Raw genomic sequence first — 22786 nt, 5'->3', positions numbered from 1 at the left:
GTGGTGGGAATCTGGAACTCATTGCTTGAAAGGGTGGGAGAGTCAGGAGGACCCTCATAACATTTAAGTGTTTAGGTGAGCACTTAATACCATAGCATACAAGGCTATGGACCAAGTGCTGGAAAATGGGTTTAGAATATATAGGTGTTTGACAGTCAGCATAGACATGATGGGCCAAAGGGCCTTTCTGAGCTGTAAATCTCTTACTCCCTGTAATTGATAAAGAGGGAAATACCTCAGTAGTTTTCGCAGTATGATTTATCTCTCCTTTCTGAAGATATGGTTGCAACTGTTGTCTTCCGGAAGTTGGGGGCTGGTGTGGGGCTGGGGGGAGGGAGGTAGTTCTTTTCCTCCCAAATCTGTTGGATGTTGCAGTCTTGTGAGCAAAGATCTGCCAGCTTTTAAGATCTCAGCTGACAACAGGTTATAAATAAAGCACAGCTAACCCTTCAAATCTATAATCAATACATATCATTCAAATGATGCTTGAAGTTACCATAAAATGAATTATTCAAAACCATTCCTTTCAAAATACTTGTGAACATTAATATGGCTCATTATACAATAACCTGCAATCTTCTTTCCCTAATCAAATCTTTTCCATAGCATCATTCAGACATAAGTCTTAACACAAAGTAAACACCACCTTTATATAGCTAATTTTTTTTACACGTTGTATAAATTCTGACAGAGAAGTTGCAAGATGGTCAAACTGTGAGTCTTTTGCACAAGTGTACCTAATTAGAACATATCAAATTTGTCAGATGTTGTAACACAATGGAATCCTTTGTATACTGATGTTTTTAAACCATGTTTTTGTATAAAATCTGCATGTTCTTGTTTATGGAAGCAAAGGGTATACAGAATAACATTTTTAAATGCACTATTTACTGGTACAAGTTGCTAGCTTTAAGTTAAAGATGTAGGCTCCTGAGTTATATATTGTTTTAAAGTACATGTTTTAAAACACTATGTTGTGAATGTTCACACATATTTCCTCAAAACATTTAATAAAATTTTACTATGGCTACTTTGCAAGTTCTGCCCAATGACAAGACCAGTGGTAGCCTCCTACAAACAGTATAACTCAAATGTAGTTAAAGAGTAGCTTTGGAGTTAGTTTTTTTTAATTGTAAATGTTGGTTGGTATTCCCAGAAATGGAGACAGAGAATGGGCAGCATGGTGGTGCAGTTAGCACTGCTGTCTGAGTACCAGGGACTTGGGTTTGATTCCCAGCTTGAGTCACTGTGGAGTTTCTCCACACATTCTCCCTGTGTCTGTGTGGGTTTCTTCTGGGTTCTCTGGTTTCCTGCCACAGTCCAAAGATGTGGTTAGGTGGATTGGCTATGCTAAAGTGCCAGTTAGTATCAGGGGGACTAGCTAGGGTAGAAAATGGGGTTACAGGGGCTCAGTGTGTTTGTGATCAGTGCAGACTCAATTGGCCAAATGGCTTCCTTCTGCTGTGTAGGGATTCTTTAAAAAAAATAAAAATTTGACGAAGGTGAGGGAAAAGTCAAAGTTTGACGTGAAAGAGAGAAAAAAGGGTGGCAATTGGAAACAAACTTTTCCAGTTCAGGACGACAGCAAGAAACAGCACCGATAAAATCAATTACCAAAAACAGTGAGCAGGAAGTCAGAGGGAAAGGAACAAAGAACACTCCATGCACTTCACAAAAAGGCAGGCATGACTTGGACCCAAACAGGTAGCCATAGCAACATTTTATTTGGAGGCAGAGTGTAAGAACAAGTTCAGCCAGCTTATTCCCCTCAACTTTCTCTTTCCTAGGATTGGCTGCTTTTTCTACCTGCTGGAGTTGTGCGCTCTGATAAACAAGGACTTAATATATTTATCTTATAAAAGATATTTGCCCTGCAAATTGATTTTGTCCATTTTTGAGCTCATTTAAGATCTTTCTCCATTGATTTCTTCCACTTTCCCACAGCAACTGATGTTGACTTCTACTCCCTTCATTAACCTATTTGTCATCCTTACCAATTACTTCCCCATTCCAAACCATTTTACTGTATTTTTCCTCCCATAACAGTGTGTTGAAATTCCCTTCAATCTAATTTCTGCCCTTTTCATAGCACTGAAATGACTCTCAAAAGTCATGCGCAAGATCCTGACTATGATGCTTTGATATCCAGATATCATTAAACATAGTAACAGCCATGACTTTTTGGAAAACCTTTGGTGAGTCATCAACCTTGACAAGACATTTGAGAGGCCTGGCCTGATTTGAGGCACCAGGAGTGAAGGTAAAGGGGACAGTAGCCAGTGGGGATGAAAGGAGGTTCTATAACCACCCCCACCTACCTGACAGCAACCTGCACTGCTGAAACTACTGGCTTCCCACATGGTGCACCCCACCACAATTAACAGGCACAAAGATAGGTTGCCATCTGATAATTCCCTTTTTCCCTGTAAAATTTCAGACAAATTGGGGGCAGGCAATAGGCTGCCTACTGGATTTTACAAGCCACTCTTCACTCCACCCCAGCAACCTCCCTCATCTACTGACAGTGGAGCATAAAATCCTGCATCTTTTACAATCAACGTGTGTAGCAGTTACCAGACTAGTGCATTAAATTCAAAACTTTTATTGGAATTAAGCAACTCATTTGTGAAAACATCTTCAAACTTGTTACAACTTGTCAATAGCACAATAGGGTTACAGAAGGTAAATAGCAGTCACACACTAATTGTAAGTCATGTATCTCGGAGTAGCACTGAACTTGGCGTATGACTTGATAACTTTATTCACAGCTTCCAAGAAATCTTTCTCAGTAGCAATTTTTCGACGTGCTCTAATAGCAAACATTCCGGCTTCAGTGCAAACACTGCGGATCTCAGCTCCTGCAAAGAAGTGGAAAATATCAGGAAGCTTAACAACATTACTTCATTGCACATTACTCAATCATAGTCACTATATAATGGTTAACCAGGGCTGGCCAAAGTAATTTTGTGCAGGACCTGTACAGCCAGGGAGAGATTTTCACCATGTCCAAAATCCCAGCATCATTCTGGTCAGTTGGTAACTCCCTGCTTTTGAATCAGGGGTTTCTGGATCCTAGGGGTAAAAGGACACTATCATCTAGCAACCTCAAGATTTGTTACAATCAATGGGTATTGAAAACGTCTATAGAAGTAGCATCCAAGGTCAAATTCCATCATCTAATACCAACCAACTCAAGAATAGCTTCTTCCCTGCTGTCATCAGACTTGCCTTTCAGCAGGATAAATAGATGGGGTTACAGGAACAGAGCCTCGATTGGATTGTGGTCAGTGCAGACTCAATGGGCCAAATGGCCTCCTTCTGCACTGTAGGGATTCTATGATTTTTAAATGGATCCACCTCACATTAAGTTGATCTTTCCCTACACCCTAGCTATGACTGTAACAGTACATTCTGCACTTTCTGCTTCTTTATGAATGGTATGCTTTGCCTGTATAGTGTGCAAGAGACAATGCTTTTCATTGTATACCAAAATGTGACAATAATAAATCAAAATCAAATCACCTGTAGCATTCAGACTTAAGTAACGTGGCACTGAAAATTAGTGTTTTTCAAATTGCATTATAAGATATTTTGCTCAACTCACCTGTACTATTAGGACACAGTCGAGCAAGCAATTCAAACCTTATGTCCCTCTCCACACTCATGGAACGTGCATGAATTTTGAAAATGTGAGTTCGGCCCTGAAATGAAAAACAAAAATATTAAAAACTAGGGAGTCGTGGGCTCTGTCACAGAAATAACAGTTGCAGAACTCCAAATGCCCAGCCTTTCAAATTAAATGGTTTTAATTAGAGCAGAAACATTTATAGGGCAAAGCTGTCTGGAATTCAGTTGGGAACTAACACACAAGTGTAGCAATATTACAACTAGTTTTATACATGTATATAATATGTTTTCACTAATTTACATCTCATACAAAGACAGCTTTTTGTACAAGGATATAAAGAATGAAACAAATTTCGTGAAACTTCATTCAATAATGAGCAAACTCGTAAATGGGAATAATGCAATCACTGATAAAAATGGAAAAATTGCTTAAATTTTCCTGCTGTATTTGCGCCATGTTTCCTTACTTCAAGATCTGGTAAACTGAATTCAATTTTGCGGTCTAAACGTCCCGGTCTCATCAGAGCTGGATCTAAGGTATCAGGCCTGTTTGTGGCCATCAGTACTTTAATGTTGCCCCGCGGGTCAAAACCATCGAGCTGGTTAATGAGCTCTAGCATTGTTCGCTGAACTTCATTGTCACCTCCAGCACCATCATCAAAACGGGCACCTTGGAGGAAAGAAAATGAATCATCACATGTGGCAATCGGTTTGAAATACAGAAAATAGACTACTTAGCTTTTTAAGAATTTTTAGCTTTTTTTTTTAAAATGTTGGTGCATCACTTTATCATAGATCATAGATACTCTACAGTGCAGAAAGAGGCCATTTGGCTCATTGAGTCAGCACCAACCAGCATCCCACCAGGCCCTATCCTCATATCCCTACATAGTTACCCCCTTATTCCTATAACCTACACATTTCAGGACACTAAGGGGCAATTTTAGCAAGGCCAATCAACCTAACCCGCACATCTTTGGACTGAGGGAGGAAACCGGAGCACCCAGGGGAAACCCACGCAGACATGAGGAGAATGTGCAAACTCCACAGACAGTGACCCAAGCCGGGAATTGAACACAGGCCCCTGGGGCTCTGAAGCAGCACTGCTAACCACTGTGCTACTGTGACACCCGTAATATAATTACAATCACGGTACGGTTATAATTGCAGTGGTGCTCTGCACCTTACTATGTTCAATCATAAGAGACTTTTTAGATATTGATGAGTGGATTTCATAATGGGGTTGGAAATTCTGAAATTTGGGTTTTCTCATATGGAGTTTTGACTCCATAGGGTATACCTGTTTTCTTTTAATTAATTACCACTGGAAGTCAGTCTGATTGAAAGGGAACACTCTGGAGGATGTCACTGGAGCAAGTAGGGAGTCCACAGCTGTGAGTGGGGGTTTGATGGCAGGAAAGTAGGTCACTCGATGGGCTGGGAGGAAGCACTCCTGCTCGTCTTGACCCACATGCAGTGTTGAAAGAACAGACCTTTTCTCTATTCTTGCCTCCCTTGAGCCACCAGGTTTCTTGAAGGACTGGGAGACGCAGCGGGCCAGGATTAAGCCTATTAGACAGTTTGTATTTGCACAGCCAACCCATTCTGAGAGTAGGATTTTGTTCCTTCTGTTTCACTGGCATTAAACACGAACTGGGTGAGGTGAAGGTAGGTTGGGGTCAGGTCTGAAATTTTAAAATTGTTCCATCTCACCACTCTGACCCACCTATTTTTGGGGTTTAAATGATCCCTATAGTTCAGTATATTCACTTAGCTTTTAAAACCTAATCTCTTCACACAATGTGCAATATATAATTAGGTACACTATTATAGAAACTTATCAAAACATTCTGAATACTGACAAATTATTGAAAACCTCTAAAAATTAGATCATTCCATAAAACTGAACTACTGATCTTAATCTAATTTACAAAATATTCTTCAAGATGGGTTCTTTCAAATCACAACAATAAATTGAAAAAACTAGTTGAAATCATTCGATAAATTGGCTGCTTGCGACTTCAGGAAGGAAACTTATTAATTGGCCTAATGTACAGTTGTGCTGACGTTGCCAAAGTTTGCTCAAGTAAATGATGAGTTTCCAGATTACTGTCTAATGACACAATACAACTGTTTGCTTGGTCTATTTACTTATTTAATCTCCTCACAACAAATCAACTATATCCATAGGTTTTCAAATTGTCATTTAAGTCTTAAAACGCTCCCTTCTTTAAAGAAAAGATGGACAAGTACCTCCAATTGCATCAATCTCATCAAAGAATATTAAACAAGCCTTCTTTGTTCTGGCCATTTCGAAAAGTTCACGAACCATCCGAGCACCCTAAATGCAATAAAAAATTATTGTTAAGTTTACCTAGAACAATTCTAGTTCTGTAATCACATGGTAGAGGTCATGATTCAGCAAATTATTAACTAGAATGAGCCACTTGTAATCGGAAATTAGCAATTTAAATTTTCAGAGTAATTGTTAGAATAAAGCTGAAATGGGTGATCAAAATTTAAATATTTGCTTTGATGTTTTGTGTATAGGACAGATCCTCGAGAGACAAAAGCTCTATCCAAGCACTGCACTGCAGTGTCAGTATAGATTACATATACACCTACTCCAAGAGGACTCGGTTCTCAAGAGAAGTATAATAAGTTAGTCTTTTACCTCTCCAACATACTTCTGCACCAGTTCAGATCCAATTACTCTTATGAAGCAGGCATCTGTTCTGTTTGCTACAGCTCGTGCACAGAGAGTTTTGCCTGTTCCTGGTGGCCCGAATAGCAGCACTCCCTTTGGTGGTTCAATACCAAGGTTCACAAAACGCTCTGGCTGAAAGTCAAATGGACATTATTATAATTCTTTCTCGGCTGGTGTAGTTTTTCACTTCGCAGAATTGTTAGACAAAGCTGTAGTAGCCCTGATATTAAAATAACAAAAGCGATCCAAAAGAAAAAGTGCACATTGTCCCAGTTAATTGTTTATTTACATCCTTTTTCCACAACGCTGTTGTTTGCCTATAAATTGCTTAGGATTTACTGTGTTGTTTCACATCAGATATGTACTTACGTGCAGCAAAGGAGTTTCCACAACCTCCCTCAATTTCTCGATCTGTTCTTTGCAGCCACCAACATCACTGTAGGTCACATCTGGCTTTTCTTCCACCTGAAAATGCACTGGAGAATTAATTACTTGAACTGATTCACATTTACCCAGTAAATACAATTTTTACAACATGTCATTAGCATTGTGGACAGGAGTAAAGGGTGGTCAAATTATTACAATCCTGCAGATTTAAACACTTGGTTAATTAAGGAGTTTGAAAAAAAAATGGCAACTAGTGAACAATAAAAATTCCAGGAATGGTGAAGGCTAGTTTACAAAATTAAAGTGATCATTCTTCCAGAAGACACATCTCTATTTGTTTAATGGAACCAGCAAGCTGAAATAAGATGTCTGTCTGGCACTAATAATATCAAACCCCTAGCTATAACTGTTCCTTAAATATTTGAAGCTTGATTCCAAATACAATGACAAAGTCAAGAGTGCATCGTCATATACCGACTGTAGATTTGAAGGGATTAATAACTCACTCAATTCTGAGCTAGAAAGATTACACAGGACATTAGGTAAGTTTTTAAAAACATAACTTATCTGAAAGCTCCATTTCTGAATTATTTATGTGTAAAAAGAAACACTAGTCCTGACAATAATAACTGATTATGGTGTTTTGAAACTGACAATATCTAGTTAACATTCTCTCACAAAATTTTATTAGAGGAGTTCTGGAGTATTATAGATTTATCCAAGGTAACCATTAAAATTATGCTGAATGCAATCAAATTCTCTGGTCGCTTTTTCTCAATGAGCCAAAATTCCCATCTAAACATTAAAAAGACCAAAACAACCGTCTTTGGCCTGACTATACAAAATTTGCTCACTAGATTCTATCCCCCTTCCTGGTCCATTGTCCCTGATTGAACCAGATCATCTGTATCCTCATCAAGGAGCCACATTCTTGGACAACTGTAGTCTAGACAGTGTAGGTGTATCCACAGATGCTTTCAGGTAGGCAATTTGAAGATTTTGAACCAATGATGGAAGAATAGTGATATGTTTCCAAGTAATGATGGTGTGGCCTTCTCATGCACCTGCTGCTCTTATTCTTCAAGGTGGGAGAGATTACAGTTTGGAAGGTGCTGACTTGCACCAAGTTCTGTTCACTTATCACTCATGTACACTACTGACTTTCCAGTGTTTTGTCGTTGCTCATATACCTTTCAATTTTTTAATCTTTGTGTTAAAATTCATAATTCCCCATGGCATCATCCCTCTCTAACCTCCTCCAGCCCCACTGCATAATGAACTCTATGTTCTATCATCTCTGGCCTCTACTGACCCCCTCCATTTTCTTCATATCAGTGACAACTTTGCCATCAGCTGTTTTAGACGAAGTTCTAGAATTCGCTTCCTAAACCAGTGCACCTCTGTCCTCTGGTCCATAAAGCCTACCTCCCATATTCTTCTTTGAATCAGGATTACATTCTTGCAACACAGCTTGGAATGTTTGATCATATTAAAGACACAAGATAACGGCAAGTTATTGCTGTTGGACTTACTTGCATCATGGTAACAGTGGGGTCAATCTTGGGAGGCAGTGGAATATGAATTTGGTATTTGTTTCGATCCACACTGTAAAATTTTAAGAAGTATGTTCAAAGGTGTCACAGTTTGTATAAAATGAACATTAATGCAATTGTGAGTCTAAAACTAAATAAACTAAAATGTATAAAATACAAGAAGTGCACAGCAGCTAGCATACACAGAACAAAACATTTTGTTCATACCCAACTCTCATTCCTTCTTCAATGTCAGTGGGGGCCACCTGGTCACTCAAATCAACCACAAATTTTGCAAACTGTTTCACATTAATGATGTACTTGGGATCTTCTGAATCTGCATTAATGATCTTTGTACATCTAGGAAAAGAAAAAAATGCATTTTTATTAATCTTTTAATTAAGCTTCAGCAGTGACAATATATCATAGACTTGGATTTCTATCTGTAGCAATGTTAGATTCCTCTTAAACAGCCTCATAACACATCTTCCAAAGCATGACAGTCAAAACAAGTGACAACTTCTCCATTCACATTCTGCTTGGAAGTCAGGATCACCCAAAATTAATGGCACCAAAATTGAGGTCAATGTCCCACTGTGCACTAGACTGATACACTGCCAAAGAAAAGAAAAAATATAATACTCCTTATTAAATTTCTTCAATTTCACATATACATCATTTGAGTGAATGATCGGTTATTTTATGCTGTTCGTGATGTGACAAACTCACGACAATCTGAAGTACTGCAATCTATAGGTGTAAAAAAAAGACAGGACTTTTATGATTCATTAATTGGTATTTTTGAATTTGCTCAAATACTGAGATTTTAGTTTCCTGTGAAATAATTAATATGCAAGGGGTGCCCTGAAGGCTGGTGATAGGGAGACTGTCCATATCAACAACAGTAAAAATGTGAATTATCAAGGAGTAAAACAGTTCTCATTCATCTTATTGCTGTTCGAGTATTTGATCATTGGCAATCAAGAAAGAATTCACTTTCTTATCTTTAAATTCAAGAGGAGCTTGTTAATCTAGTTAATTGCTCCCTTATGTACACTTTCTAAGATTTAAATGGTTTAACTGGAATTTATCGAGACTCAGAACGTAGTCATTATTATGTGAACAATATCACAAACACAGACATTTACACAACATTTTAGTTCCGTTATGGCACAATGAGGAAAACAGAGGATGACAGTCTCTAAAAGTTCATGTGCATCAGTGTCAGTACAGCGAGGACAAATATTTCTGTTGCTTACACACCTCTGCTCTTTAAGAGTTATATGCTTTAGTAATAGGCCAAATGATTTTGAATTAGTATCAAGGATTCCTTGATTCTCTGTTGCTTCCAGCAACTGTTAGACTTCGGTTTATCTTGAGCCGCATCTGCTACCACAAGAACAAGGCAATTTGTCTTTTGATCAAAACATGCCAAACACATGCATTGTTCTAACCTGCATCCTTCTTTTCTCAATTGTTTATCAACTCTTCTTAAAATTGCAACTGTTTCTGCCTCGCCTACTCCCCATCACAAAGCATTCCATCCTCTGTCAATGCTGTAAACAAAATAAAAACTCCCAACCTTGCTTTTCACCTTCAATCACAATTTTAACAATGCCTCAATGACTTCCCAAGCAGAGGCAATACTTTTTTCCAAGTTTGCCCAAACAATATCCTTCCTAATTTGATATTGTACATCTGTTCACAAGGAATAAGAAATAGTTAAGGATTAAGGTTTGAATTCCAGATGGCAAGAAAGAAGAAGTCTCAACAACGTTTGGGAAGTTCAGAACTTTATTCTTCAGTTTGAGGTTGAGTATTTTAAAATTCATACCTTGCAACCTGCAAAGGTTGCTCACTTTGCAGAGTCTGTTTGTCTGCTGCCAGATCCCATAGCGCTGGAGGAGCCAGACCAGTGTCAGACTCTTTGATACCTACACAGAAGAGTTGAGTATTTTAAAATGTATTAATATATTACTTTGAACAAAGTAAAATTGGAATAAATGCCACATGTAAAAAAACACTCCTTTTTAAAAGGTAAAATAAGATAAAAAGTATCTCAGATTGTGATTTAAAAAAAATCCAACTATTATCTTCGAAGCAATTTCAATCCTTTTTTAAAAAATAATTCTTTCATGGGATGTGAGTGTCTACAGGCAAGACAAGCATTTGTTATGCATCCGTAATTGCCCTTGCGAAGGTGTTTGTGAGCAGTCTTCTCGAACTACCACAATCCACTGGTGTTCTTTTGAATGTCAATTATTTGTAAAAAAGATCCAAGTTTGGTGGCAAAGTGAACAGTGAAAAACGTTATCTAGGATTGCAATGAGATCTTAATCAATAGGGCCAGTGGGCTAATGAAAGGCAGATGGAGTTTGATTTAGATAAAAGTGAGGTGATGCATTTTGGTTGATCGAACCAGGGCAGGACTTACTCAGTTAATGGTAGGGCAATTGGGAAGAGTTATAGAACAAAGAGATCTAGGGGTACAGGTTCATAGCTCCTTAAAAGTGGAGTCACAGGTGGACAGAGTGGTGAAGGTGGCATTCAGCATGCTTGGTTTCATTGGTCAGAACACTGAATACAGGAATTGAGATGTCTTGTTGAAGTTGTACAAGACATTGATTAGGCCACACTTGGAATACTGTATATAGTTCTGACCACCCTAAAATAGAAAGGATATTACTCAACTAGAAAGAGTGCAGAAAAGATTTACCAGGATGCTACCGGGACTTGATGGTTTGAGTTAAAGGAGAGGCTGGATATACAGGGACTTTTTTCTCTGGAGCATAGGAGACTTAGGGATGATGTTATAGAGGTCTATAGTATAATGAGGGGCATAGATCAGCTAGATAGTCAATATCTTTTCCCAAAGGTAGGGGAGTCTAAAACTAGAGGGTATAGATTTAAAGTGAGAGGGGAGAGATACAAAAGGGTCCAGAGGGGCAATTTTTTCACAGAGGGAGGTCAGTGTCTGGAACAAGCTGCCAGAAGTAGTAGTAGAAGTGGATACAATTTTGTCTTTTTAGAAGTGTTTAGACAGTTTCATGGGCAAGATGGGTTTGGAGGAATATGGGCCAAATGCGGGCAATTGGGACTAGTTTAAGGGATTTTAAAAAGGGGTGGCATGGAAAAGATGGGCCAAAGGTCCTGTTTCCTGTTGTAAATCTCTACGATTCTAATACTATATATACACACCTTAGGTAGGAAGTAACAGAACTTACAAGGATGTCTACTTAGACATGTTTCAGATGGTGTCTCAAGAAAATTTTCAAACAGCATAATGCAAATGTTGGCATTCACAATATTTAAAACAATATTCTTTCTGAGCAGCTAGGAGTTTTGATATAACCAAAGTCACAAGATGAACAACTAACTTATTGAAATCTGGGATTAGTTTCAAGAAAGGATATCCCAACAGGGCTGGCATTTCAAATAACTAGACAACTTTTAATTTTATTCTCCAATCAATCTAGACAGAATACTGTAAAACATTACAAAATGGAAAGTTCTTTATGTAGAAGATAGCAAAATAATCAAGTGAGCAAGAAGTCAAACAAATCTGCCTAAAGCAAAGCTAACAGCAATCCCACTATTAATGGATCAAAGCTACCATATCCTGTAATAAATGATGCGAGGACCTCTGACCTGAAGTGTAATGCAAGGAAATTTGTAATTTCTTTAAAATGTTTGTGGAATTTGTGATTGTTCTTACTGTTTGAAAGGATTTTTAAGAGTTTACATCAATTATAAAGAGATCTGATAATCTGGTGACCCTTGACTGGGAAGCAACACCAACAGTAAGTCAAGAAAAATGCTGTCAGTCACAAAGGAGAGCTACAAGTAGAGCAGCAGGGGGTGAAGGTGATCAGTATATAAACATACACACAAATAGAAAGAGGAAAATTGAGAGTTCTTGAGGAAAAAAAAAATCACTCTAGAAAAGGTCAGTTTTCCTGTTTGACAGAAGAGGTGACAGAACCATACGGAGGAGGTACTTTGTGAGATGGTTAAAAAGATTTAAAATCTGGAAGGCTGTGTGATTAGTTCAGACAGGCTAAAAAATGGTGCATTTTCCCATGTGGTCAAATCATGAAGCAATGGTTATTGATTGGTTAGCTGAAAAGGAATTCTGGAAAGTTGCACCATTTCAACTGTTGAGTTGCGAGGGAGTGAAGGTGCATACAAATATGTCTTGCTAATGATAATTGTATCCATGGAGCTCAGAGACGAAAACTGTTGATAAACTCCTAATCTATCCTCTAAGAGTAAAGAGCAGCATTCTGGAACTGTGTAGTAATGCAGTGGCACAGTTGCGCAGGGAGTAATGAGAGTTGCAGTTGGCTAAGAAGCATCTTTGTTGAATCGATTATTTAAAATGAGATTTGACTTGATTAAAATACCGTCTGTTTGTTAATTCATTTATAATTTATGGTGGCTGATCTGTGTTAAAAAAGTAGAATCTTGTTTTAATTTCTTCATTTGACAGAAATTCAGTAAATTTGCTAATTTTGGATTATGCTTCCATGCAGGGATTGTAATGATGGTGGTGGACTGTTATACAATTAAGAGGAAGTTTCTTGAACGTTCCCATCCTCAATTAACACAGGACCCAGCACCTGAATGCAGAAGATAAGGCTGAAGCATTTGCAACCATCTTCAGATGGAAGTGTAGATAGGTGATCTATTGGTTTTCTCCTGGAAGCCCCAACCATCACTAATGCAACATGTAAGCCCATTGGATTCATTTAATGACATATCAGGAAATGGCTGTGCACATTGGATATAGCAAAAGTATACAGCTTGGGTTTTCTCAGGCAGCTGCATGGGGTAGGCAGACATCATTGTCTGCAGACTCTGCAAATTAGCTGTTCTCCTACTGATGCCAGCTGATTGGAGGGCACAAAGGGGCATGATTCAAATGTGATTGTGCCCCGTAGCCTAGATACTTCAGCTATAGTAACCCATCAACACCATCATTCTATGCAAACAAAAGCATAAGTACAAAGGGAGCTTAATAAAGAAGCTCTTTATACATGACTTTCGTTTGTGACTCAAACAAAACAAATAGGTTTTCAAACGTAGACATAAATATTATAGCATATTTGAAATAAAGAAGCAGAGAGAAGGAAGAGAAAACAGACTAATTAAATGTATTTTGGCAATGGGGTTAAGAGCAGTTTATGTTATCACTTGAGACATTTAGAGCCCTGTAAATTATAATACTAAACCTAGTCCTTTGTACATACCAGCTGATCCAAGTTGGAATTGTACATCAACAAATAGCTCATTTAATTCTACTGAAATGTTGTGATTTCTCTGTCAGATCAGTCCAAAGCCATGCACTTGAAAACTAATGTAATTCTGCATCTAAAGATAGCTTTTAAAATAAATTATTTGAATCAAACACAATATACATCGACAACATGAATTAAAACATTGCCAACCGCAAACTTTACGTTGAACAAATTTTCTCTCTATCTGAATGTTTAAATCCAATGGTGGATATAAGTACCTCATCAGCTATTTACAGAATCTCAAAATTGTTACAGCACAGAAGACTAGTTGATCCATCATGTCTGCACCAGCTCTCTGAAAGAACAATTCCCTTATTGCCATTCTCCTGCCTTCTCCCTCTATCTGGGAACATTCTTCCTTATCAGATAACAGTTCTATGCTCTTCTGAATGAACCTAGCTTCACCACATTCTCAGGTAGTGCATTCCAGCCAGTAACTATTTGCTAAATGAAAAAGCTTTCTCTTATTGCTTTTGCCAATGACCTTAAATCTGTGCCCTCATCATTGATCTTTTCACGAGTGGGAACAGTTGCCCCTATCTACTCCAGCTAGATCCCTCATAATTTTGAGTACCTCTTATCAAGTCTCCTCTCAGCCACTTTTCTCCCAGGAAAACAATCCTAACTTCCCCAATCTATTTCCATAACTGAAATTTCTCATTTCAGGAAACATTCTTTTCCTCTCTGCAATGCCTTGATATCTTTCCTAATGTGCAGCACCCAGAATCCCAGATCTAATCATGCAAGTTGCTTTGTGAGATTTTATTTAAAACATACCGGTCAACTCATTAATTTTCTTGAGAAGCTGCTGGATATCATCCTCTACTTGCTTGATTTGTCTGGAATATGTACTCTGACCCTACAAAACATGAAAAATGGACGCAAGATGGTCATGGTTCTTTAACAAAATCAGGCACTGAACTACCATTAACCAGATATTAATAAAACCACTCATTTTGGTCAATTAAATCTGATGCTTTGGTATGCAATGCCTTAGTTTTATTTAGAAAATTAAACAATAAATTAACTTTTCTAATGATTTTTGGAGTCTACATTATGGAAGAAAGACAAATCATCCTCAGTAAAACGTCCTTTTGCTTTGTAAGTTTTTCTTTGTTCATTCAATCATTATCACACATAAACCAATTTCTCCAGTTTTACTGTGTAAATACACAAGTCTGAATAACTCAATGTGTTAATGCACAGTTATGTGCTACAATTGAGAATATGCAGTCTAGCTGGAATATACATTATCACCTGTACAAATCATCAAGATCACATTATTGTTAAATATTTTAAGTCAAAAAACAATCCAGGTCATCTTGTTTACCTCACTTATTCCATACAATCTCAATGGAAACAGCTCTAAGAAATGAGAAACCAATGCTAACTGTTTTTCTTACTTTTTCACATGGCTGGAGAAACAGTTACAGTTTGATGTTGAGTTTATAATCCATTCAATGGCTTCTGCTGACTCAGTGTGAATGTCTGTGATGCCACTAGGAATGGATTTCTCAGGGCAGAAGTTCAGCATATGGGCAACAGTCTGACCTGGATGGATACAGTAACTTGTATCCATCCATTGAGCTGTTCATCATGCAACACCTGTGCAGCAATTGGCCCCATATTTCCTCAAGTTGTTGAGGGCTGTCCAGATTTTCTGTGGAAGATTGAAACCTGGTACTTCATCCAGGTTGCATTGCTGATGTTTGCAGTCAACCATGTGTGCCATCAAGAGATGGACCAGTTGCGTACTAGTAAAGACTACAGTACTTTAGACAAGTGAATGGATTGGTTTTGTTTATGAGATGCTGTGACGATGGGTGGGCTCAGTTAGCTGTCAGCTGGTGGTGCTTTTTGTGAAGGATGCTTTCCCTATGGACAATAGGAGAACACAGGAAGTTACCTGAGCAGTGTCCCAGAATTAGTCATCATGACATCCTGGAGGTGGATATCTACCACATTTGTGCTGCACCTCCTGGGCTAGATTGAGGAACAGCAAATTGCTGAGCAAGTAAAACAGTACCGTGTGTTAACCCAAGGCGCAGCTACTAGTTTCAGTATGAAATTCACTCACGTCTTGATCTTGGCTCAAGTGTTCTGGAGATCTTGCCAGTAGATCAATGTAGGGAGACAGACAGCAACCTTTACGAGACCTTCCAGTTAAAGTATGCTTTTCAACTTGAAAACCCACTGACAAAAGGCAACCATACCTGATCACCAGGATACTGGCCCAAGCAAGTAAAAACCCATCCCAGTTGGTGAGCTCATTTCTTTCCTAATGGAGGTTGATTTTCAAAGGGATGAGCAGAAAAGCAGGATTCTCAAAGAAGGGAGAAAAAAAAACTTATTCACTGCAACCACTTCACTCCACTTTGGCCAATCATTTAAATGTGACTTTTGTTTTGTTTGAGAATTTATTGCTGTGCCCATTCCTCCTAAGTCATTCACTCCTTGCTATCTACGTTCCAGCTCCAAATCCAACGTGATCTGCCTGAACATCACCCAAATTGCCAAGTTTCAGTGCAAGTTATTTATTTTTGTGGTATCACAGTCAAACCAAATCATATCCCCACTCAATGTTCTATATATAATAGAGTATCTGAAGGGGCTTCTGGATAGCAATCACAGTGGGGAGATCCCAGTTGGTAATCATTCCCTTATTTAACACAGGCAATATATCAGCTGCATGAATTCAATCACAATTTGGTTTGGATCACAGGACAAAATGTGAGACTTTATTATTTTTCTTTATGGTTCACCAGCTAACTGTAAATCTTCTGATTCATCAGGATGGGCGGCGCAGTGGTTAGCACTGCTGCCTCACAGCTCCAGAGACATAGGTTTGATTGCTGGCTTGCGTCACTGTCTGTGTGGAGTTTGCACGTTCTCCCCTTGTCTGCGTGGGTTTCCTCGCACAGTCCAAAGTCCAAAGGGTTAGGTGTATTGGTCATGCTAAATTGCCCCTTAGTGTCCCCAGATGTGTAGGTTAGAGGGATTATTGAGGTAAATAACGTAGGGTAACAGGGATGGGGCCTGGGTGGGATTGTTGTCGGTGCAGACTTGATGGGCTGAATGGCTTTCTTCTGCACTGTAGGGATTCTATGAAAGCTAGTAGCAAGCAGGACTCATTTTAATCAAAAGAACTAAATCATAAACACAATGCACACAGCAACAAATCACACATCCACATCAAAATGATTTTTAAAAATTACACTAATGTATAAATGGCAATTGAATAGATCAGGATACTTACATAGGTCTTCAGGAGGGCAATATCCCCTTCATCTAATGCTGCAAATCAAAGGTAAGTATTATCAGAAACTATTGTAACCAGAAATAACTAGAATAACTCAGATAAAAAGTAATGTATTTGATGATTGCACTGAAATCTATAATCAGAAATAAAACTCCAGCAAAGTATGTCATCAGTTTAAAATAAAAGCTTACATATTTAGGAAGTTGTTACTCAAGCTTAGTGAGGGCTTTGGGAGAGTCGGAGATATAGATTTAGTCCAAGGTTGGTGCAGCATGGGTGGAGAGGAGATTTAGCTCGGTGGGCAAAGAAAAAAGAGAAGCAGCAGCAGCTGAACAGATGATCTCAACTTTAATGAGAAATGACACATCTACCTCTGTTCTTATACATCAAAAGGAAATTAGCCATATTCACAAGGAATATTAGGCTACTTGCTCTGTCAGGGAGTGACAACTGGTTAAGTATCTTGATGGCATCACCCTGTATCAAGCATGGGGCAAGGAGGAGGCTTTCCTGGACTACACAGCTGGTATGGGGATTGAACCCACACTATTGACGTCATTCTGCGTCACACTCTAGCTATCTAACCTAACCAGTCTTCACTTACTCCAAAGTTTTAGCATGCATCAGTTGACAGAACATTCAGGTTTGGTCAGCACACTGAGAGCAACTAGGACCTGACACTGTATTTTATAAAATATATACAAATACGTTCAGATATTTCTAAAATGTTAAAACTGAACAAAGATCTTTGAAATGGCAGAACCTATGTCTGTCTTTGTCCTCTGAACCAAAGAAGCCACTTGGAAGTTTTGAGATGGTGAAAGTCATCTGGCCTCAAAATGTTAGCTCTGTTCTCTCTCCACAGATGCTGTCAGATCAGCTGCGATTTTCCAGCATTTTTGGATATTGGATTGCTGAACTGAAAAATTCAGTCTGAGGTTTAATATCTGAATAGCCAGCAGCACTGGATAAACTCTGACCCAGGTTAGACAACTGGCCTCATCTATCCTGTTTTGACTGCAAGTTCTATATCATCGCTTACAAGACTGATTCATCTCTATGTGCCTCTCATCTTCTGAAGTCCACACCAGCGAAAAGCGAATTCTTCAACATCGGTTTTCAGTTACTGATCCCCATGAAGGAATATTGGATATTGATTCTGAACTCTGGAACTCACATGATTTTCTCTGTGATCTTTGTACCGTGAAACCTTCTTCTCTCTACCCCTCTCTTTGTCTGAATGTGCAGGCAACGTTCTGATCCTCTTTAAGATTGAGTGTGTGCAAATAAGCTAACCCTTTGAGTTCATCTATCTTGAGTCTGCTGTGGGGTTATTCATAGAAAATTGGATCACACCAAAACCAAGGGGTTGGGAAAATACACCATCTCTTACAAAGAGGGAATCAAATCAAAACACCTCCTTATTTACGAACGGGTGGTGAGAGGAAAATTAGTTCTCCTCCTATTTGTAACACATCGGGATCAGAAACAAAAGCAAGTTTGATTACAACTGGAAATGATGAATTATGAGCCAAGATTAGAAAGAAAAAACATTGGCATTTATGGAACACCACAATTTGACTAAGTAGTTTGCATGTGCATTTGCTTCATGAACTAAATGCTTTAGATTGCCTTGTATGAAATAATGATATAATAATTGGCCTCTGTTTCCCAATTCCCTGACAATTCAAAAGGTAAACACAGTAAGAAGTCTCACAACACCAGGTTTTAAGTTCAACCAGTTTATTTGACAGTAATCCCACAAGCTTTTGGAAACAGTGTTCCTTCATCAGGTGTGTGGAAGGTTCTGATCAGAGAAAGGCACACAAAGACACACACAGTTTACAGAATATTGATTAAAATGCAAGTCTTTGCAGCTAACCTGCTATTCAAGTCTTAAAGATGCAAACAATGTGAGTGGAGATAGCATTAGCATAGGTTAAACAGATGAAAAGGTAAACATTGAGATCTGGTCTGTGCCTTCTACCGTTGAAGAGTTAAATGTACATAACAGTGGATGTAAGTGTCACTGAAGTTATTTATATAATTTATCCAAAACACAGTGATCCTGGAAGACTCAATCTGGCTACTTCCACCCATCCAATAAGAACTTTAATAGGTGGGAGGGTTTCACCATCAAAGATGGCCACCTTCTTTGCTTTTCACATCAGGACTTTCAAGGACTCATTCCTCAATAAAACAACAATCCTCCCAACTATTAGACTCAGCCAAAGTAATGCCAGAAATACGGAACTTATTGATGACAACCCACTTAAAACTGAGACATATGGAGGAAGTTGAAAACTAAAGTCCCAATCAAACAGAATGAAAGCCTGACATCATATGCATGTTTCTCATGCACAGGGATCAAGTTGAAATCAGTGGAAATTTGGGGAAGCAAGATCTGTCCTCCCCACTGTACTGTTAGAAAATGTAGCCTCAATTTTGCTGCTCTTGCAAGGTTAGGGCTCAGAGGCATGAGCATTGCCCTGGAATGGTAGAAAAAAATTCAGACCAACATTTGCTGCAAATCTCAGGAGCAGCAGTTTCTAACTGTAGGGCAAATGTTAGTATGGAACTGCTAATATAGAATACAAAAGTTACAGTTAAAAGGGAACCAGAATTTTGTTCTGGCTAATTCTAAACATTTCTGAGACTCAGTAATATAAGTATCTTACTCCTGAAATGCAAAGCACCATACAAGTGCAATAAAAATGCAAGTTCTTTCTTCGAGATCATCAAAAGTTTTTTTCCCAATGAAGTGTACCTTATGTTGTTCACTTCCTATCTCAGGCATTCCGCAAAACTAACAAGGAGTGGGAATGATAGTTTTAAATATTTTAAAAATAAAAAAAAATCAAAATGCAGTATTTTTGCATACATTACAAAATATCAATAGGCAATAATCTATTCAAAAAGCCCTCCCTCCTAACAGACATACAAAACAGTTTTATCAGTATTGCTGTTTCTCCCAGTTCTGATTCTGGCAACTCCATCATCCTTCCCATTACTGTATGTGCTCCCCTACCCTGCCTCCACCCATGCACCCGGCCCACCTGAAGCCACCAATTCATAGAGCTCAGTGGCTTCCCCTTCACCCCACAATATTTCAATTTTAATTTATAACAGTACACACCCATGTTCATACACTGGTAAAAACCATAAATCCATTCACAGATCTCAAATGCAGCAGAATCTTCACATTTTCTCCCAAGCTTCCATACATTAACTACACCTATTAATACTCGTCTATCAGAAGGTCACTTAGGAACAAAATATGCTAAATGTCCCTAACTTGTAGGCAACGGGGCAAAGGAGCGAGTGGCAGCAAGCGTTCTTGCTAATTCTGTTATCACATGGCTTCAAACAGTAGATATTGAATGGCAATTCTGGCTGATTACCTTTTTGCTGTTTGACTGGGGATCAAACCTGATCTCTGGTCTGTATAAGGTAAACACAGTAAGAAGTCTCACAACACCAGGTTAAAGTCCAACAGGTTTATTTGATAGCAAAAGTCACTAGCTTTCGGAGCATTGCTCCTTCATCAGGTAAGTTAAGTTTTGTACGAGGTAAAATACTGTATAAAGTAAAACTGTATAAGGTAAGCAGTTACCCGCTAAACTGATACATCTTTGTTGTGTTCCAACTTTGTCAATGCAAATTAACTCTCAAAAGTCTATATTTTATTGTACTCGAAATCCAAACTCATTTTGAAATGATCTCCTGAGGGAATCCAAAAGTCTAAAAAACGAACATGTTCAGAACCACTAAATCTATTAATTACAAGTACATATCTGCAACTAAGCTGTGTAAAGGTGGTAACACAGTGTTTGAGATTTATTAGATTTTGGAACCATTTCTTTAAAGTTGGGGTTAATGAAGGGAATCACATACACAGTTATGCAGCTTGGGCAGTTTGATTATTAGAGATCCTAGGAAGACTTAGATTGTTTTATTGAGAAGAAAGTGCAAGGTATTTACATTTGGAAACAATGGTTTCAGTCCTTGAGTTTACATGAGTAGACCACGTTTTCCAAAGTCCCAGAAAGATGCTGCAAACAGCTGTGTTGTAAAATGTCTATTTATTTCTAAGCTGAAAGGGATTTGGGATCCACGGTAGTTAATTAGCATTTCTACTTAGATGCAAGGTTAATATGTTTCACATTGTCACGGGGAAGAGAAAGACACTTTTTGGGATCAGTTTATAGGCTTCCCTACAAAATCAATGGATTTCAAAAAAATGAAATCAAACAGAACAGAGTTGTGTGTGGTGAACAGAGAGAAGCGGTTGTTTGACTTTGTGAGCTAACCGCAGCTGCATTGACGTGGGATGAAAACGGTCTCTAGTCGAAAAGACACATTGTGCAACTTTCTACGGATTCCAGGACATTTGTTCTGGCAAGAATATGGGTAAGAAGAATCATTGAACAGGTTTAACAGCTGGTGGTGAATTTAAGAAGCTCTGAAAACCAATTAGAATTAAAATCCCTTTAGTGCAGGAGGCCATTCGGCCCATTGAGCCTGCACAGCCACAATCCCAAACAGACCCTATCCCCATAACCCTACATATTTACCCTGCTGGTCCCCCTGACACTAAGGGGCAATTTAGCATGGCCAATCCATCTCATCTGAACATATTTGGAGTGGGTGAGGAAACCGGAGCACCCGGAGACACACAGACACAAGGAGAACAAGCAATCTCCACACAGACAGACAGTAACCCAAGGCCGGAATTGAACCTGGGTCTCTGGCGCTGTGAGGTAGCAGTGCTAACCACTGTGCCACCCATAACCAAAGAACACCTGGAGATGGTCAAAGTTACTATTCACTTAAACAAAGATACAGAAACTTACAGCAGCCGAAAACAACCAGACTTTTTGCTGTAAGGAGTGTCATTTTGTGGAATATGATAAGTGTAAAATGGGAATGTTCTTCTGTGCTGTATCAAAATAGGTTGTCCAGAAAAAGAAACACTTTCAATTATCTGTTATTGTAAAATATTTAAAAAATGAACTCTTGACGTGTCATTCTTCCAGCCATTATCTGGATGTTCAAACTTCTTTTCAAAAATTTTCGGTCCCCCCGGAGATTTTAACAATAGGAATTTGTGACCATTAGGACATTTTACATTATGTATGAACAGTAGTGAAGCTACCACTTAAATAAAAGGACAGAATGAACGAGTTTGCATTTATACTCCACGGTTCACGACCCCAAGAGATGACAAGGATATCACAGGAAACTGGGATATTTTGGGATTGTAGTCACTGGTGTAAAACGGGAAAATGCGGCTGCAAATTTGGACACAGCAAGATCCCACAAACAGAAATGGATTAGAAGATCAGGTTTTGGATGAGGGGTAAACGATGCCCGAAGATTTATCCTCGTATCTTTCGAATGAAATCAGTAAGATTAGGCCAAAGCCGCCTCACACACAGGGCCTTTGGTGCTCAGACTCACCCAGCTCCACCCCCACGACTTCGGGGTCATCACCGGTTTAAATTGTCACTCACCTCGGATCGGTTTATCTTCCTCCTTGGTTTCTTCCTTAGCTTTGCGCTGATCGGTTCCCAGGTAATCCGGCATAGTAACAACAGCCGCCACTCGAGAGCCGCGGCGTTACACAGCACTTCACAAGGCCCAGCCCCCAGAATGCACCTCAGCGGAAACCACATGACAAAATCCGGTCCATGACAATTTGGTCCTGGCGTCGCCATCTTTCTGACTGGCAAAGCACATACAGGAACATCATAGTTCCAATCAGAGGACAGACAGGGGCGACACTAGTCAGCAAAGCATTTTATTGCGTTGCAAGTGGAACATTTAGTTTTTAAAAAAGCTGTTGTTTCTTCCAAGCGGATAGTCAATTTGTATAATATGAATAAGAGTCTTACCCTTTCAATCTTAGCCCACTCTATCTCATTTTGGCCTCTGACTGCCCTGGTTTCTCTGCAGACCCACAAATCCATGCTTGTTT

The 22786-nt window shown here is 38.8% G+C and overlaps 1 protein-coding gene across 1 annotated transcript; it reads right to left on the bottom strand.

Annotated features, from left to right (window-relative positions):
- Positions 1 to 2586: 2586 nt before the first annotated feature.
- psmc2 (proteasome 26S subunit, ATPase 2) lies at positions 2587 to 22459 on the bottom strand. The gene is made up of 12 exons (XM_080207460.1): positions 22323 to 22459; positions 16807 to 16844; positions 14328 to 14409; positions 10088 to 10187; positions 8482 to 8613; positions 8254 to 8326; positions 6704 to 6799; positions 6302 to 6466; positions 5881 to 5968; positions 4095 to 4297; positions 3605 to 3701; positions 2587 to 2858 (listed from the first exon to the last, which is right to left on the bottom strand). Exons 1-12 carry the CDS (start codon positions 22393 to 22395, stop codon positions 2701 to 2703), a joined length of 1305 nt encoding a protein of 434 aa, XP_080063586.1. The 5' UTR covers positions 22396 to 22459; the 3' UTR covers positions 2587 to 2700.
- Between the last annotated feature and the right edge of the window lie 327 nt (positions 22460 to 22786).

Source organism: Carcharhinus amblyrhynchos, chromosome 19 (assembly GCF_965287045.1).
Source record: "Carcharhinus amblyrhynchos chromosome 19, sCarAmb.v2.hapA, whole genome shotgun sequence".
Classification (NCBI taxonomy): Eukaryota; Metazoa; Chordata; class Chondrichthyes; order Carcharhiniformes; family Carcharhinidae; genus Carcharhinus; species Carcharhinus amblyrhynchos.
The sequence above is the reverse complement of the archived record's forward strand: the minus strand, read 5'-3'. Positions and strand labels throughout refer to the sequence as shown.